This window comes from Lissotriton helveticus, chromosome 1_1, assembly GCF_964261635.1.
Source record: "Lissotriton helveticus chromosome 1_1, aLisHel1.1, whole genome shotgun sequence".
NCBI classification, from domain to species: Eukaryota; Metazoa; Chordata; class Amphibia; order Caudata; family Salamandridae; genus Lissotriton; species Lissotriton helveticus.
The window spans coordinates 376,763,659-376,782,922 of record NC_136057.1 but is presented as its reverse complement, the minus strand read 5'-3'; the positions used below and the strand labels follow the sequence as shown (position 1 = coordinate 376,782,922).

General features: G+C 44.2%; 1 protein-coding gene across 1 annotated transcript in view; it reads left to right on the top strand.

The window, feature by feature from the left end:
- The first annotated feature begins 1,550 nt into the window (after window positions 1-1,550).
- Window positions 1,551-19,264, top strand: part of CCDC77 (coiled-coil domain containing 77) — a 280,750-nt gene continuing 263,036 nt past the window's right edge. Inside the window, exons 1-2 of the mRNA XM_078673707.1 lie at window positions 1,551-1,711; window positions 12,163-12,236. Coding sequence (XP_078529833.1) covers window positions 12,199-12,236 — 38 coding nt within the window. The 5' untranslated portion in view covers window positions 1,551-1,711; window positions 12,163-12,198. The remainder of the gene's footprint in view (window positions 1,712-12,162; window positions 12,237-19,264) is intronic.

The following is a 19,264-nucleotide window of genomic DNA, read 5'->3' as shown; positions in this document are numbered from 1 at the left end:
AAAAAAATAAAAAGTGAGCCTAAAAATCCATGTACCACCCCCTGACCAAGACTATAGGGTCAAAATGTTTCTACCCTGCCCCCTTTCCTTATTTCTCAACTTTGTTTTACTGTTTTCTTGTGACTCTCCTCTCCCGACAAACAAGATGGCTGCCAACACTTCCTGGTTTGGAGTATTGACAGCCAATCACCATGCAGCTCCTGCTCGTAATTGTACGTATTTCCATACGCGTACGCCGCAATTTATCTTTAAATTTTTTTTTTAAAAAAATAGAGCCTAAACATCTATGTACGACCCCCTGAGCAAACCTAGAGGGTCAGAATGTTTCTAGCCTACCCCCTTCCCTTATTTCTCAACTTTATTTTACTGTTTTTTTGTGACTCGGTTCTAGCGAGAAACAAGATGGCCGCCAACACTTCCTGGTTTCGCGTGTTGACAGACAGTTCACAGCCAATCAGCATGCAGCTCGCGCTCGTAATTGAACAGATTTCCGTATGCGTGCTGAACTCAGTCTCTAGATGTCTCTATGATTTTACTTGCAATTTTCTCAGAAACTACTGAACGGATTTACACCATTTAACAAAAAGCACAATCTGCGAACCAAACTCTACCTCTCTGCCAAATTTCGTGTAATTCCGTTCGGCCGTTCGGGCTGTAGCCCTGGCTAAAGGTCCCTATAGAAAATTGCATGGGGAAAATAAGTTGTGGGACCCCCGTTTTTTCTCGGCCCCCACTTGACGAATCACCCCCAAACTTTCGGGGAAGGAGCGGAACCGAGCAGGCCATTTTCTTAGAGAAATTCACGAAGATTCGTCCAAAGTTATTCTAAATAGAATGTTGTGGATTTATATATATATAAAACATTTGGGGGGTTGGGGGGGAACAAACTGTCTTGGCTAACGCCAGACCTAATTTATTTTTGGTGAAAAACAATAGGTTTTGGGTAACGTTAGACCTGTAAAAAAAACGAGGTCTACTGGCTTTACCAGTGCTTGTTTATTTCATATATATTATAAAACCAAAATACACTGTGTGCACTGAAACATAACACTTTGTGTAATACGGCCACTCAATAACTCGGCGGCCATCTTTAAATGGAGCTGGCTACTGTTCTTGTTCGATATGAGGTACTGCGTGGAATAATGTAGCCCGAATTTGCAAATGTTGGATCATTGTAATTATTCATGCTAAAACAGAACGCTATGCTTTTTTTATAAGAGGAGTACATTTATTCAATACAACAGTAACCTATATTAAAAACCTATCGTAATAACTTAGATAATCCAATGATTCTTAATTTCTATATTAATAGGATAAAAATATACCAGTTCACCCAACAGCGCTATTTATGTTTGTCGAAATACGAAGTAATATGTAAAAATAGCCTCCCTATTAGGGTCTGATTGATATTTTAATCGCAGTGGTTATAAACACAAACAACGCGCACCATGGAAACCCTGCGTTAAGCTTCCAAAAGCGGAAGCAATGGGTTAATTTTCACTGGCACTTCTCTGCGATTGGCTAGTACCTGAAGCAGGCGGGGTTGCTGCGGGAATTTCGGTTTGTCAGTTGGAAAGTGAAGTGCTGCAGCCTACCGACGAGTCTAGTCCCACTAATAGGAGAAGAAATTGACATGTACTGTGGGGCAGACGAACTACCTGTGGGGCAGAAACAGCCCTGCTTATAGCGAGGAAGCCGTTCTGCGGTTGAGGTGGGTACCGGATCGCTTTCCAAATCACTACGTTATGCCCACACTTGCTGCAGTATTTTCTTTTACAACGAACACATTACGTGTGTATTACTGCTTAGTGCAGTGCTTTGAAGGGATATAAAGAAATACAAGCACTATTTAGAATTTCGGTTTACTTTTGTGAAGTAGCGGTACTCTTCCATTAAATGTCTCGCCGGAGTGCTGAGAAGTGTTGGTACTCCCTTCAGGCGCGCAAAGTACATAGGACTAAAAGGTCTTCAGCCCCCCCCTCCCCACCCAATTCTTGTGACCCCTTCGGGTAAAGTCCGCGCTTTATACAAATAAATAAGTGACTGGAGTCTTATCTCCTGCACGCCAGAGTTTTTCACAGGTCTTTAAAAACCATTTGCATTTTTACATACCTTTGTAAACTGGTTATGGAGGCTTATTTTTTTTTCTGGTTCCAGTACCCCCTGGGCCCCTACTCTGCCTATTCTTTGCATTTGTATTTTACATTTACTCTCCTAGTGTGCGAATGCATTTCATGAAAAGGAATATAAAGTAGGGTTAGCCATGTGTTGTTTAAAGGGCATGAAAAGACCTCCTCTTGACACTAAATAGGATTAGAAATAAAAAAGTATGTATTCATAAGACTGGAAGTTTGTTGCAGGATCGGCACATTATTTATTTCCTCCACCCTCGATCCCTGATTAATGCCATAGTAGCAATAGTTTAACTTCTTTCTGAAACCCTACTGCGCTGTCAATAAGAGCTGAGTTACTACAGGTGTCTGTGAATGCATCCTGCATTCAGACAACTCACTCCTCATTCTCCCCCTTCACGTGCACCCTGCACTCACACTGATCACCAGGCACTCACACCATTTACCCGCTCACTCTACACTCACAATGCACTTGCGCTGTTCACCCAGTACCTCATCCTGAAACGAGCACACTACTCACCCTGCACTCATGTGACACTTCACTCACCTGTCCCCCTCACTGTTAATCTGCAATCTCACTCAAACAAGCCCATCACTAACCATGCATTCATTCGTCCCACTCCGCACTTACATCCGCACCCAAATTCATATGGTCACCTCACTCACACTGCTGTCATTCCTTTTACCCTACACTCACGCTGTCGCATCGCTCACTGTGCACTCACATGGGCACTCCTGCCACCCACATAGCGGAGAGGGTTAATGTGCCTGCTACAAAGAACGTGTACCATAGAAATCGCAGAACTGACTGTGAGTAAACTATGAGTAGCTCTATAAAAAAAATGAAATGTTTGTCAGAAAGGTGCTATAAAGAGATGAGTGAGGGAATTCATGGGGCAGGGGGCGCCAAAAATTACTGTTGCACCATGTAGGGTCAGCCCTGGCTGGGAGTGTTAGCCCATCCCCCGAAGTTCGAATCTAGTTGCGCACCTTACTCCCTTAGAGGTGGGTGGACGAAAAAACATAACAAAGAGTCAATGAAGAGCCGAACCCAGGGTCTGGCTCGGATCTTACACCCCGTTCACAAGCCGAGCCCTGAAAATGTTTGCTATGTAAATCACACTACAAACATCACATGGCGTGTTTTAAAGTCGGTTCAAAACTAAAAATAACTTCATTTCTTTAACATGAAGCTTTGACAATAATATCTCACGTAGCACAACACTGAGAAGTACTTATTAAAAGTATTAGTTTTTAAACATTACCCGTTAGTGCACTAAAAAGCAAGACAATTGTCAGGTGATCCCATTATGTGGTCCAGATTATTATAGGCAATATTATCGAAGATTAAATCAAGCACACTATGTTTTTGTGCTTCTGGTATTCCAAGCTCATATATTTGATAATGCTTTCATACACGATAGTGAAGAAAAGTTTTTGTGAAATAAAATATTTCCTTAAGATCTCACAATTTAAGTAGTGAAACAGCGATTTAAACAGGCTTTCTCATGCCACTTTATACAAATCAGCCAGGAAATGGATTTCTATTTGTATTTCCTCATGTTACAGCATTGTATTTACCTCTGTTCATTTTATTTTGCAGTTTTTATATAGCGTGAACTCGCCCCGAAGGCCCAATTGGAGTGCTTTACAAGGGCACCAGTTATATCACAAAAGGTCATATTCATTACTTGGAGGCATGGGGAGATTAAGAGATTTGTCCAGAATCGCACTATTTTAAGCCATGTTGAAATTGGTTCCTCAGATCCAAAGTCTGCAACAGTGACCTTAAAGCCTACTTCTTGAATAGAGGGATGGAGGGAGGCAGACAGAAGCCACATGAAAGCTTGGCTCGTTATTGCCTCGAGGTTCCAGTAGGATCTTGAGCAGAGCCAGGCTTGAGCTGTACTCTAACTTTCAATGACTCACCCACCTGTACCAGGCAGTACCTACCATTTTAAAGCACTGGCTTGGCGTCAAAACATGTCCTGCGTATCTCAGGCCATAGTGACTTGGTACGTGTTTGACAAACATAATGCACATTGACGATATGTCTGCCCTGAATATTTCATCTAAATCTGTTTAATTAAATTGACAAGTTACCTGACTTTTACTCTTTATCTCTTATCTCTCCCAATGCTCCATTGGTGCCACATGTGCCTTAGACATAGGGTGACCAGATTTTCAGAATCAAAAACTTGGACAGCACAGAAATAGGACAAATATTGGCCTGATAATTGTTGCTGAAGAACTAATTCTAGAGATATATGCAAAAACGAAGCAGAGAACTCTGGGAGGTTCCCAGGTTTAAGTGGGGAGCAGATCTTATCTAGAGCACCCTATAACACCACCAACACTCTAAAATCTACTTACCTCAAATGTCTGTTTTTCTAGCAACATTTTTAAGCATAGTATAAGCACAGTCTCTTCCATTGAATTTAAATGAAATACCGCTCCCCCTCCCTAAATGCTTTGGTGATGAGTTCATAAACGGGCTGCTTGTGACTGGTGGGGGATTCCGGTTTCTGCGTGTGTTACTGTAACTTTGAGTTTTGCCACATGAAACTCTAGTATTGCGAGCAGGAGGGAGAGAGTACTGATGGTATCTTTTTCTAGCAACTCTGAAATGAAAAGTAAAGTATATTTTTGTGGCTTCCTAAAATGTAATTCAAGCAGATGTAAGTCTTTTAACTCAAAATAGTAACTTTAGATACTTTTTAAATCCAGACCGCAGTAATGGTTGTCTGTCTCAAATCTCTTATGGTATTATGCGTGGTTTCAGTCTTTGCGTGGTTTCAGCGGCACAGCCTGAAATGCAACTTGGACAAGTCTGAGCTGCTTTTCTTCGGCTGTGCCCCCGACCAGAGCTGGAAGTCGTGGTGGCCCCAGGACATGTTCCCTCCCGAGAAGTCATCCTCCCAAGTGAAAAATCTGGGTGTGGTTTTTGACGATGATCTTTCGTTTCGTCCCCACATTATGGGGCTAGCAGGGAAATGCTTCGGCATTCTTAAAATGCTGAGGAAATTTCTGCCATTTCTTTCCCTGCAATATCGAAAGACTATAGTCCAGGCTTTAGTGGGGTCACGGCTAGATTACGCAAATGCGCTTTTTGCAGGCCTGCCCAAGTATCTACTGGCCAGACTGCAAATTGTTCAAAACTCGGCGGCCCGAGCTATTTTTGGTCTGCCAAGAAGAGCCGGTGCTTCTCTGCTTTTAAATAGGCTGCATTGGCTGCCTATTTCTAAAAGAATTAAGTTTAAAATTCTCACACTGGCATTTAAAGCCCTTCATGATGTAGGTCCCAACTACATAAGAAAGCGTACTGTTTTCTATGTCCCACGGAGGTTGCTGCGGTCAGCAGACTTGGCTAAAATGGAGGTGCCTACTGTCAAACGAGTCCGGATGGGAGGACGGTCCTTCCAATATATGGCAGCGTGCCTCTGGAATGAGCTCCCTCTCTCCCTCCGCAAAGCTAACAGCCTCTTAGCTTTCAGGAAAGAGCTGAAGACCATGCTCTTTTCCGCGTAATCACTGTGACTGTAGCGTGTGTTTGTTGTTGTGTTCTTGGATTTCAGGTCTCTTTGTTAAAGCGCCGGGACACCTCTTGGGGTAGCCGTGCGCTCTAAAAGTACGGCCTTAACATAACATAACATAACATTATCTAGAGTCCAGCTAAGTGGGAGGAGTGCTATGTGGAAACTTGATAACTGTCTATAGAGCGGTGTTTCATTGGAAGAGCAGGACCCAATAAAATGTACTAAACCTAAAAATGACAATGTGAATTTGGTATAAAATACAAATTGGCCTACTAATATTGTTTCTCTGTTCACTGAATCTCATCTTACCGGAAAACCATCAATTCCTCCTAGAGTAGACACCTCAAGCCTTCTTGTACAGTGCTTTTGCGGGAATGGCCTTCTAAAAACGTAAATACATCTTTGAGATAACAGACAAGAAAGAATCCATTAGGTTCTGGTTTTGGCAATTGAAGCATTAATTAAACCAGAACTTGATCAAAACTGCAGGGATAACAAACCTCAGTTAAGGAGGACACTGACTCATTAATTTAAGTATCCTTTAACCACTTCCATGCTAATGACAAGGCCAGCTCGTCATGCAGTTTACTGGAGCTGTGCTTATGACGAGCTGACCTTGTCATGAACAATGGGAAAACATGATCATCAGCACCCAGCGGGAATTGCCTTAGCATTGAAGGTGTTAATGAAATGAAGAGCTGTAGAACATCGGGTAACATCCAAGCAGCTCAGGTCCACAGTATAACTATCCTACTCAAACATATACATTCTAAATGACACGAGTATTCTACAACCTAGTAAGTATTCTATATGACATAGTATTGTTCCAAACAAAGTAACATGCTAAAAGATAAGAACATAACAACCTCGCAGAAATAAATTCACTATTTGTGAATATGGAGAACTCCAAAAACTGGATTCTGCCTGTGCAAACCTCCAGCTAGGGTAGACTGAAGTAAAAATCTGAGCTGCACCAAGGAATCGAACATTTGCGTGGAATAGGTTACCACTTTATACCTGCAGGTACGGGAATCGATATACCATTATTACAAATCCAAGTAGTTCATGACACCTAAATCTCTTGAGGTGGCCTTCCTGAACTCCCTAAATGAGTGATGGCTATGATCTGAGGAAATAGGTACAGTACTGCTCTTGGGGGAGAGTCTTTCCTTGATCAAGTATTTCACCTGATTTAAGCTTAGGGAACTTCTACATACTGTTTTTCATTGTCTTTTGACAAGCCTAATGAGTGTGTTGAATATAGCAACACAAGGTCCAGAAAATCCAAACTCGTCTTTTGGTTGCAGGCTTGAGAGCACAAGAATGCCCACAATTAGACATATAATTGGGGGGAATGGGATGTCCTCACTGATGATGGGCAAACATGTTTTTGTCAATGAGAAATGGGTAGAATGTAACATTTCTTAGCTAAGGTTAAAGAAAGTTTCATTTCTATTTAGGAAACGGAAGCGATAATTCTGCATTTCTCTTGCATTTATTTATCTCAACAGCTAACACAACTAGCCAACAACCCAAAAGATGACATCTTCTGTGAGTCTTCAACTTGAACGCCAAGGTACAACAGTAGCATTGCTCTCCCTCGTATATAGTCATCATCAAGGAAATGTGCGTCCTCTTTCCTTGTGCAGACTGCTAGGCTGCCATCCGCTGGTCAAAATTCCTGTCTGTTTCAATCCAAGCGAGAAAAAGCAAAGCTATAAATCCTACACCTTCCTCAAGTGTGACCTCTAGAAAACGCAAGACATGTTTCAAACCAGTGATCAAATTTAACACTTCAAAGTTAAACCGTGTAATCACGTTGAAGATACTTATCCCGTTAGTAGTAGTCCATCAGTGTATCTTGGGAGGTTATATTGAAAAGGTCAATGGGAGGGGTATCCTTCCCCTTCTTAATAGAAATGAAACTTTCCTTCATGTTCGCTAGGAACTTTTACATACTATGTCGGGACCTGAGGCTCAGATTATGCAGGTTCAAAGCTGGCTGGCCACTAGTAAGGCAGCACCTACATCCGGTGCTAATTAAAATGTCTTTAAAGTAGAATTCGAGGACCGGTCCGCATTCATTCAGAATATCTTTCAGGCAACCTCGTAGCGTAAAGGCTTTTGCAGCCAGTGCACCAAATACTGACGTTTCAATACACACTTCCTGCCTGACCCACTTTACCCATCATGCAATGGTTAAAGGGGGAACCTGTCTTAAAAGGCTTCTTTGCGGTGATAAGAAGCCGAGTCGTGCCTGGAGGTCGTAAGTCTTCCATCATGGATTTATACACACTGAGGCACCTTACCATACACAGATTAGGGTGTTAGGGAAAAGCCTGGCACTGACTATCCTTGTATTAGATTTAGTTCTTCTGGAAATAGCAAATGACATGCCTTCCAGGGCAAACATTCGTGCAGTGACATTCAGGGCTCTTATGTACATGACTCGCTTACATGATTCATAGTAATATTGACAACTTACATGTTCATTCTAAGCTATCAAGTCACTATCTCACATGAGCCTAATAGTTTAAGGAATACATTTACATCCCAAAGAGTGTAATTTTTAGGTTCTGGCGACCGGCATGCGTTGATTATCCTGTAGGCCAAACCTGCCTCATTTAATTCCGATAAGAAGTTGAATATGCTTACTATATCTGACCCCACAGATTCAAATCCCTTCGCGCACACCAGTATGGTCACCTGTTCCATATTGACCTCAATCTGTTGATCTTACACTCTCTTGATGATGCTCGCAGCTGGCTATCCAAAATGATTATCTTTTGAATGAGAATGACTTTGGATTTTTTTATCGTTTTTGAGGAATCCAAATCCCATAGTAGGGAGGTTGCAAGTTGAAGTGTTCCTGCAGCCGAGTTGGGTCCTTATGCATCAGGACAATGTTGTTGAGATACACAATGAGTCTGATCACTCTCACTCAAAGCCATACTGTGGCCGGCCGTAGTGCTGTGTGTGGTGTAGCACCACTGAGCAGAAAATTGGCAAAAAAGGATGGCATGTGAACTTGTATATTTGACTTTTCAACTTGAACTGTAGAAAACACCAATGAGGAAGAAATATTGGGATCCTGAGATATGCATCCCTCAGATCAAGGCGCACCAACTAGTTGTTTTGACAGAGTAGATCTCTGGGAAGTTGCATTCCTTACAATTTGAAATGTTGATATACCACCCATTTGTTGAAATCTTGTAGGTTGATTATTGGATGATGACCGTAGTCTTTTTTCTCCACCAGGAATAAACTGCTTTGAAAACCCCTTTGATGGATAGAAAAAGATGCTATTGCCTTCTTTGCCAAAAGAAGTGGCCATTTTAGGGTCAATGTCAGGGTGCAAGTCACCTTTCCGGCTGAGGTGATCATGGACATTCTGCCTCTAGCCTTCTCCGGTCCTCCTTGTCCATTGATTATCTGATGCGGCTGCATATTGAACCACCTGTGCCGCTAGGTCCCAATCAGTGGAACAGGGGTCAAATTTGTCGTTTGGGCTAAACATATCTGATGGTCCCGCCAGCCCAGGTGAGTTGGTATGACTATTATCCTCCATCCTGGGATGTCTGGGGCTGCCTCCACGGTTACTGGGGACTAGTTCATCCCCATAATCGTGATTATGGGGATGAACTAGTCAAGCCTGTGCAGTGTGGGGTTCCTCAGGGCTCGTCCCTGAGCCCCACACTCTTTAATATTTATGTAACACCTTTGGCCAGGCTTGTCCGATCTTTTGGTCTGGAAGTCGTATCCTACGCTGACGACACCCAGATCATGGTCTCCATCTCACATACCGCTGACATCACTGCCCTTAATTTCAAAGCTTGTATGACGGCAGTCGCGGAGTGGATGGTAAGAAACTACCTCAAACTCAACGGGGAGAAAACGGAGGTGATCATCTTTGGAGGAAAGCAGGAGATTTGGTCGGCGGACTGGTGGCCCCCTGCCCTCGGTGCCTGCCCCACACTCACTCAGTCTGCTCGGAATCTGGGCGTTATCTTTCACTCCTCACTCTCTTTCGACAAGCAGGTCAGCAGGACGGCCTCAACCTGCTGCGGGGTTCTGCGAATTCTGAGGAAAATCGCACATTACCTTTCAATCGAAGCCCGTAAACAGGTTACGGTAGCCCTTATAGCCTCCCGCCTGAACTATTGTAATGTTCTTTATCTGGGAATTACCAAACAACTTGTCCAGCGCCTCCAAATTGTGCAAAACACGGCGCGGGGTTCGTTGTTGACGCTCCTAGGCGTTCATCAGGCTCAGCCATTAGGAAAGATCTGCATTGGCTCCCCATGCAAGCTAGGATTGACTTCAAGGCCTTATGCCTCACTCACCGTGCCCTTCGTGGGCTCGGGCGGAAGACACCAGTTCTCTTGTGTCCCTCTATGTCCCCGGTAGGACCCTCCGCTCCGTGAACAAAAACCTTCTTGCTGTTCCCAGAATTCTGAATGCAAGATGGGGCGGGAGGGCTTTCTTCTCCCTTGTCCCTAGGATGTGGAACGCCCTTCCTGCAGAACTTAAGGATCAACCCTCTCATTCTCAGTTCCGGAAGGCTTTGAAGACCTGGCTCTTCAGTGAAGCCTACCTTTAGCCGGTATTCCTCCTCCTTTCTCACTCCGCCTTCTCCTTCCATCTTCAGCGCCTTGACGCCTTCGGGCAAAGTTGCGCTATACAAGGCTCTAATCATTCATTCATTCATTCATTATCAGAATCGTCATAGCATCTGGATCATCTCCCAGAGAGAAGTATGTATCCTCAGGTGTATTCCAAGATGTTCGTCCTCCTAACTACCTTGGGCGTCAGCCAGTCGTTTAAAAAAGGCTCTTTCAAAAGCGTCTGAAGTTGGGGAAGAAGGTTGTGCCTTAAATAAGGCTTTAACATCTGCTTGAGCCCCCGTGGGCATCTCCAAGCCCCCATGGGTTGTAGGCCTCCTATCTTCCCTTCCAACCATGGGGCTCGATGCTGCTGTGAACAGTCACCTGATCTGTCTACTCAGGGTTTCTAAGACTGAGTAGATGGCTTGTTGTAAAGGTGCATCTGTGACATCCTCATTAATAGGAAGGAGTATCTGCTCCTTCTCCATCATCTCCATAATGTCTGCCTGAGAATCTGCCATTGTATTGATAGGCTTTTGATTTATACTGGCTGATGTAAGGGCCTACCTGAGCTATTAGGCTTACCGTGTTTGATAAAGGAGGTTACTGCCATGTATATCACACACGGACAGCAGAAACAAAAGGGGAAATCCTGCGGTCTCTAAAGCGCTAATCTGGAGTTTGAGTGCTCTGGGAAAAAAGTCTGCTGCCGGGCGCTCGGTTCTGTAATCAGGCAGAAGCTTCCTTCCTGCATCGGCAGGGAAGACTAGCGGGACGCATGGAGCTCCTCTAGTGGCGTTGTGTAGTCTGAGCGAGAAGTGGTGACTTGCTCCACCATTGCGACTCCACAGGAATGGGAATTTCTGTACCCTTTGGGAGGAACAGCAAGCATCCTGTCTGTACACTAACCGACAAAGACCAATGTGCCTCCTGTGTGGCGGAGCGGCAGTGGTACGTGTGAGGAGGCCATGCATGAAGAGAAGTGTGGCCCCTCTCTAAACCTGTGACTCCGGGTTGGAGCACCACAAGCGAGGTATGTGCAAAAATTGCACCCGCTACAAAGCTTCTAGATGAGTCTACATTGGTAAAACGCCTTATATTAAACACTTATATATAGTCAATCAGAAAGGAAAGGCACATATCTGGCTGCTGTGCAGCGAAGAAGGTGGAAGTGCCTTTCGTTTATGATTACTATATACAAGGGAGAGCAATGCTCATGCTGGACATTGATGTTCACGCTGAAAATACTCATAGGAGCTGTAGTCTTTTGAGTTACTGTTGTGTTGGTTGCTGAGCTAAAATAAATGGGAAAGAAATTAATAATCTGAGCCTCCGGGCCTGACATAGAATATGTACTTTAACAGCTGGGTACATTTAATAGATTATGTTAACGGAAGAAAAAGTGAATCAGTTAAGACCAAGATCCTTGTCAGGCTTGTGGTTGTATTAGCAATACAGAAGAGATTATTGTGAAGCATGTTTATATGACTATGGTTTAACACAGATGTAGTTGGTTAATTGTGGTTATTGAAGTAGTCCTTGGTGGACGTTTGTCCTCTACAGATGGGAAAAGTATTGGTATGGTGTGAGACAGCTCAACATTATATTAATCTATACAAACTGGACAGAGTTCATCCTGGCTAGTCCACCTATGATTACCTGGCATAATTTAAAATGGTTTTAAAAAATCAGTACTTTTTGATTGTGTTACTCAGTGGAGCATTCCAACATCATTTATATGATGTACTGAAGGTGCCTTAGATGTCCTCTGTAGTATGTTAATTACTATTCATGGTGTCATGATTGCGTATAGGCATTATGGGAAAAGGTAATGTTATCATTTTAGTATTTGAAACCATATAGCCGATTACTTTTGTTTCCCTTTTACAGGCACCAGGAGAACACTTTTTCTGATCCGACTAAATCATGGATTCCCCGCCATTTAATACTTCCATTCCAAGAAGGTAATTAAAACTACTAATTTTTTTGCTATCATGGATGCTTCAATAATGAAACATGGGAAGTGTCTGTGCTTGGAACATCTGTTGATGGTTTTGTTGAGACACTATAGCAAGCTTATATTCCTGTTAGTTTTTGAGATGTTAGGCAGAATATACTACTTGGAGGTGTTAGCAGTGGACTGAGGTCATGCAAGGCTAAACATTGGCGTTATTGAAAACCTCTAGAACACAGGAGGAGTAGTCATTTTTAACCGAAATGCCACAGAATGCATTAAAACGAGGCAAACGTTGTTAGTATTCAACTCGATATTCAGAGTTTCATGGTATCTCCAAATGTCCGCAGCTATGGTTTAGGACATTTCTCAGACCTTTGTTCACAGAGATATTTTACCAAAAAGAAAAAGGAAAGCGTGTACGTTTTGACTGTATACTAGTGAAGGAAGCTATACAAGTGTCTGGACTCTACGATGGATCATGAGCAAAAACAAGAGGACTTTGTCTCAGTTACAAGCAGTCAGTCTTTAGAAAAAGTACATACAACCTCTGGTGAAACTTTGCCCAGTTATGCAGACCATTTAGTATAGGACAGAAAATTAATAAAGAACCACCAGCAAGCATGTGGGTAATTCGCAGGGCTGCATGAAATGTAATTTGTGCAAGCGAAGTAGTGGGAAGTTAGTGTAGTTGAGAAGTTTATGCATTTCACACGTTTCCTCTGCACATTTTTGCAACATCTTTCCCCTGCTATGAGTAGAATGTGCTTAGTATTTATTTTTGTGGGGGGGGGAAGGGTTACAAACTTAATTCAGCATTGTTCTGCTCTTACAGCTTTGTGACCTTTCAGCAAGCTTCTAAAACGTTCTCAAAAGGTTCTCTCACTGCTAATAATAGGCCTACTGACCGACGAGGAGGGCAAAAGTTCCTATATTTGTATCTCTGTGATTCCTTGAGAAGATGTACCTTTGATAGACATTTTATACTTTTCTTCGCTGTCATGGAGCTAGTCTGCATGATTGCCAAAGGACTAGGTCCGAAGATTCAACTTTAATGCCTTCTTTGGCCACTGACAGCACATAGGCAGTGATTTCATACACCTACCATGAAAATGAACTTCCAAGTTGAAAGCGTAGTACCTCACTTTACTCTGTTTGCCCGTGCTCAGGTGGCTAGTCTGTCTTGCATGTGTGCTTAGGCATCCAATACCAATTATAGGTCTTAAAACTCCGAGAACACTGGAAAAGAAAAAAGCATTGGTAACGCATCTGTTTCGCCTCTGTAGTGAATAGAGAACTATTTCCATCAATCAACTTCCGGGAGAAGGAAAGAGCTCCCTGACAGATAACGTGGGAGTGGTGAGGATGTGGTGCAGTGGCCAGAGCTGCTGACTCGAGAGTTGGGGATCCCGGTTTGAGTCTGTGGCGCCACAGCATCATCCTGTGATTCTATGCAAATCACTTAATCTCTCCGGGTTATAAATAGTTATTTAAATATGTTGCAATAATGAAAGGCAAAACGTCATGAAAATATAGTCTCATCGAAGCAGTGTTTAACAGTATTTCGGCTACAGGAAACTGATAAGAGAAGTAGACGAGCAACAAGCATTGGTAAATGCAGGAAAATATGCTACAGCCAATAGAAATGAACAAAAGGTTAGGGGTTTTTCACAGGAACCAATGAGAAGCCATGAAAGAGAGGAGGCGAGATGTAAATCCCTTTTAAGTTTATATTCATGTCAATATATTTCTCAAGCACAGCATAAGCGCTGTGCAGGTGAAACCTATAAAAAGAAATGGAGTCCATCTTTTCATATCATGAGTTGTAGTCGTTGCTAAGGACAAGACTGCGATGAATGATTTCTGTTGAAAACTGGATTGTGGAAATTAGAGAGCTTGAGTTATGAAAGAAAACATGATCCTACTTTGCAGGAATTAAAGCACGGAGTATAGGTTTGTTTTGCACTGTTAGTAAAAGGAAAACCCAACAGAGAAGAGTAAAATTAAACCTCAAATCAGGTCTAGATACAAAATCACAGGCCTTCGTAAAAACAGGCAAAAATCTAGACGTTTTACCATATTAGGCATTGATAAATTGTGTAACTAAAAGGAGGAAGACTATTCATAAGACTGACGTTCCCACTGGATATACTATTATAAATGTTTGCTTGTGCAGTTAATGGATATAGTGCTATTGTAATAATTCACAGCCAGCTTTAAAAAAAAAAAAATAGCTGCCATATTACTCGTGGATCATTTTGATTTGAAGAATGATAATGCCTTGTTGAATAGCTATACAAACACTCTTGCATTAATATCTTTGATCTGACTACCACCTGCATACCCCATGCATCAATTTAGGCAGCCAGGCCACTCTGAGGCAGCAGTTTGACTGGATTCTGTAAGTGGCCGAATGCCTCATGGATATTCTTCTGTGGTACAACTGAATGTTGCACTCGGAATCTGATGCTAAGTGTACCAGATTCAACAACAAAAAACTGTAAAACTATTATAATCAAAAATGAAAAAAGTTTATTCTAGTTAAAAACAAACTTATAAATACATCTAGTGATGGAACATCATTAATAAAATAGATTGATATAAATATTCAAATATCCCTTAGATATATTGAAAAAAACAGCTCGTAATAATTCATGAACTTTACTAACTTCATTAGTGTCACAATGATATTTTCCATAACAGAAGTTTAGCACACGGTATTACATCTTCAAGGCAATGAACTCTGATCTCTTCCATCATTCTCCAAGGCCATGAAGCATTGTCAAGGGTTATCCAATTCATTTGAGAATCATTTACAGATAGATATATCATTTTGCGGGCCTTGAAAAGTGTCTGCAGACATGCAGAGAGAGACTGGAGGAAGAGGTATGACAGCAGCAAAAAAACCTTGTACATGGCTGCTGTCAAGTCTTACCACCGTGCGGTTTGTAGAGCCCGGGCTGCATATTACGCGCTGGAGTTTCGCAGCAGTGGGAACCCTGTTAAAACCATCTTTAAGGCTCTCAAGGACCTTGCACTGGGCCAGGGACAGACTAATTTGCATATAGCCAGGTTCTGAGCTGGGATGGGGCAGTGAGATAAATAACGGTGATGGATCAAGGTAAGAGTGGTCTGCTTAATTCAGACACTCTGTTCATCACCACCCCCTTTTCTGTATCGTTTTTGGCCACTATAGGTGTGGCAGGGTATACTCAGACATGAGTCCCTTTCTCACTGCTCCATCAGGATTCAAGCAAGCCGGGCCGAAGAGGCTGAAATGCCAGAAACCGGTCCCCGGTAGCTTGTCTCCTTTCTGGTGAAGAATTGGCTTGGTAGTTTGGTCTGCCCTGTTCCCATGATGCACTGGGCCAGGGACAGACTAATTTGCATATAGCCAGGTTCTGAGCTGGGATGGGGCAGTGAGATAAATAACGGTGATGGATCAAGCCCTGATCTTTGGACTGGGTAAGAGTGGTCTGCTTAATTCAGACACTCTGTTCATCACCACCCCCTTTTCTGTATCGTTTTTGGCCACTATAGGTGTGGCAGGGTATACTCAGACATGAGTCCCTTTCTCACTGCTCCATCAGGATTCAAGCAAGCCGGGCCGAAGAGGCTGAAATGCCAGAAACCGCTCCCCGGTAGCTTGTCTCCTTTCTGGTGAAGAATTGGCTTGGTAGTTTGGTCTGCCCTGTTTCCATGATGCACTGGGCCAGGGACAGACTAATTTGCATATAGCCAGGTTCTGAGCTGGGATGGGGCAGTGAGATAAATAACGGTGATGGATCAAGCCCTGATCTTTGGACTGGGTAAGAGTGGTCTGCTTAATTCAGACACTCTGTTCATCACCACCCCCTTTTCTGTATCGTTTTTGGCCACTATAGGTGTGGCAGGGTATACTCAGACATGAGTCCCTTTCTCACTGCTCCATCAGGATTCAAGCAAGCCGGGCCGAAGAGGCTGAAATGCCAGAAACCGCTCCCCGGTAGCTTGTCTCCTTTCTGGTGAAGAATTGGCTTGGTAGTTTGGTCTGCCCTGTTCCCATGATGCACTGGGCCAGGGACAGACTAATTTGCATATAGCCAGGTTCTGAGCTGGGATGGGGCAGTGAGATAAATAACGGTGATGGATCAAGCCCTGATCTTTGGACTGGGTAAGAGTGGTCTGCTTAATTCAGACACACTGTTCATCACCACCCCCTTTTCTGTATCGTTTTTGGCCACTATAGGTGTGGCAGGGTATACTCAGACATGAGTCCCTTTCTCACTGCTCCATCAGGATTCAAGCAAGCCGGGCCGAAGAGGCTGAAATGCCAGAAACCGGTCCCCGGTAGCTTGTCTCCTTTCTGGTGAAGAATTGGCTTGGTAGTTTGGTCTGCCCTGTTCCCATGATGCACTGGGCCAGGGACAGACTAATTTGCATATAGCCAGGTTCTGAGCTGGGATGGGGCAGTGAGATAAATAACGGTGATGGATCAAGCCCTGATCTTTGGACTGGGTAAGAGTGGTCTGCTTAATTCAGACACTCTGTTCATCACCACCCCCTTTTCTGTATCGTTTTTGGCCACTATAGGTGTGGCAGGGTATACTCAGACATGAGTCCCTTTCTCACTGCTCCATCAGGATTTAAGCAAGCCGGGCCGAAGAGGCTGAAATGCCAGAAACCGGTCCCCGGTAGCTTGTCTCCTTTCAGGTGAAGAATTGGCTTGGTAGTTTGGTCTGCCCTGTTCCCATGATGCACTGGGCCAGGGACAGACTAATTTGCATATAGCCAGGTTCTGAGCTGGGATGGGGCAGTGAGATAAATAACGGTGATGGATCAAGCCCTGATCTTTGGACTGGGTAAGAGTGGTCTGCTTAATTCAGACACTCTGTTCATCACCACCCCCTTTTCTGTATCGCTCAAGGACCTTGTGGCAAGGAAGCCTGCCGGTAATTCCATCAGCTCCAATACCCACTGTGAAGCGCTGGCGGCTTTCTTCATGGAGAAGGTCCAGACCATCTATAGGGCCTTTCCCACTGCTGCACAAACCAGCGCTGGGTCATCTATCCTCCCGGATCAGGTGGTGCTAGACTCTTTCCCCTGTCTCTCTTCGGAGTCTTACATGGCCTTGGCTCTTCGAGTCAAATCTGGGTCGCCGGCTGACCCGCTCAAGCCACTAATGTTCAGAGACCAGACTTTTGCTCGCCCGGTCTGTGACTTAATCAATATGTCGCTATCATCTGGCCAGGTGCCTTTGAAATGGAAGCATGCGGTAGTGATGCCCATTTTGAAAAAACCATCTCTCGACCCTACAAAATCGGAGAACTACCGCCCGATTTCGCTCCTCCCTTGGCCGGCCAAACTCGCGGAGGTGCACGTTAACACCGCCCTCACTGATCATCTGTCGCGTACCAACATTCTGGACGACACCCAGAATGGTTTTCGGGCTGGCCACAGTACGGAGACAGCATTGTTATTCATGGTCGAGCACCTGCGGGCAGTTCTGGATGCAGGTCAAACGGCGGCGCTTGTTTTGTTAGATCTAAGCGCCGCCTTTGACACGGTCTCCCATGAAATTCTCCTGCAGCGTCTTGAGGAGATAGGGGTGACCGGTACTGCACACCAGTGGTTTCGTTCGTTTCTCACGGACCGTTACTTCTGTGTGGCTGCCCCGCCCTATCAGTCCAAACGACATCCTCTGTCTCTTGGGGTCCCACAGGGTTCCTCGCTGAGTCCCACGTTGTTTAACATCTACGTGAGGCCGCTGGCTGAGGTTGTGAAGCTCTGTGGTATGACCATGGTGTCGTACGCAGATGATACCCAGCTAGCGGTCACGATCAGCGGGGACTCTGTGGTGGATGCCCCAAGATTCAGAGAAGGACTTCGGGCGGTGGCTGGTTGGATGACGTCCAACTGTCTCCAACTAAATGCCAAAAAAACGGAGGTGATGGTCTTTGGTAAACGGACGGAACTATGGGGAGACACTTGGTGGCCTCCTGAGCTGGGTCCCACCCCCACTCCGGTTGCGGAGATCAAAAATCTGGGGGTCTGGCTGGACCCCTCCCTCAATTTTGTTGGCCACATCAAAAGGACAGCGGCGTGCTGCTTCGGCATCTTGCGTAATTTGAGACCTGCTCTTAAGTACTTCGATGCCGCAACCCGTCAACTCGTGGTACAAGCAACGGTTTTGGCTCGGCTGGACTATGCCAGCTCCCTTTTTATAGGGCTAAACCAGGCCGAGCTGACCCGTCTTCAAAGAGTGCAGAACGCAGCGGCCAGAGCAATCGTAGGTCTTCCCAGGTTTTGCTCGGCCACTCCAACTCTGCGAGCTTTGCACTGGCTACCTGTTAGGCAGCGGATCCACTTTAAAGTGCTGTGCATGTCTTTTAAGATTTTGAAGGGCTTGTCGCCCCCCTTATTGCGTTAACTCTTGTGCCCCTACATCCCGGGCCGCACTCTGCGTTCTTTGGACCAAGAATTAGCAGTAACCCCTCGATTCAAACTCAGTCGGGCGGGGGCCCGCTCCTTTAGGGTGCGGGCAGCCGCACTTTGGAACGCTCTCCCCATGAAAATTCGGACTCTTGGCGACTTGCTCTCTTTCCGCAAGGCCGCTAAAACTTTCTTGTTTTCCCAGCTTTGCTAAATTTTAAACTCCTTTTTAATATTTCTGTTTCTTGTTGTGTTGTGTTCGCTACCTTGTCGGTGCGCCGGGACGCTCCTTCGCTGGAGCAGCTGTGCGCAATACAAATATCACTAACATAACATAACATTTTTTTCTTCTGGTGATACTTAAAGTTGGGAATGGGTTTTTAAAACTCATTGAACGCAAGTCTCATATAATCTGTTTGATTTGCATATCCAGTTATCTCTAATCTGTATTTTTGTGGCTTTCCCAGCCTACCATACGTCTGCCAGTTGTCTAGTGTTGACCACTTGCACCACAGTAAAAGATCAGAAATAAATATCTTTTTTTTTTTTTTTTTTGGCATGATTTTTCTTAAGATGTCTAAAAACGACTGACCAGAAGCATTTGGGCTTTAGCATCTTCCGCCATCC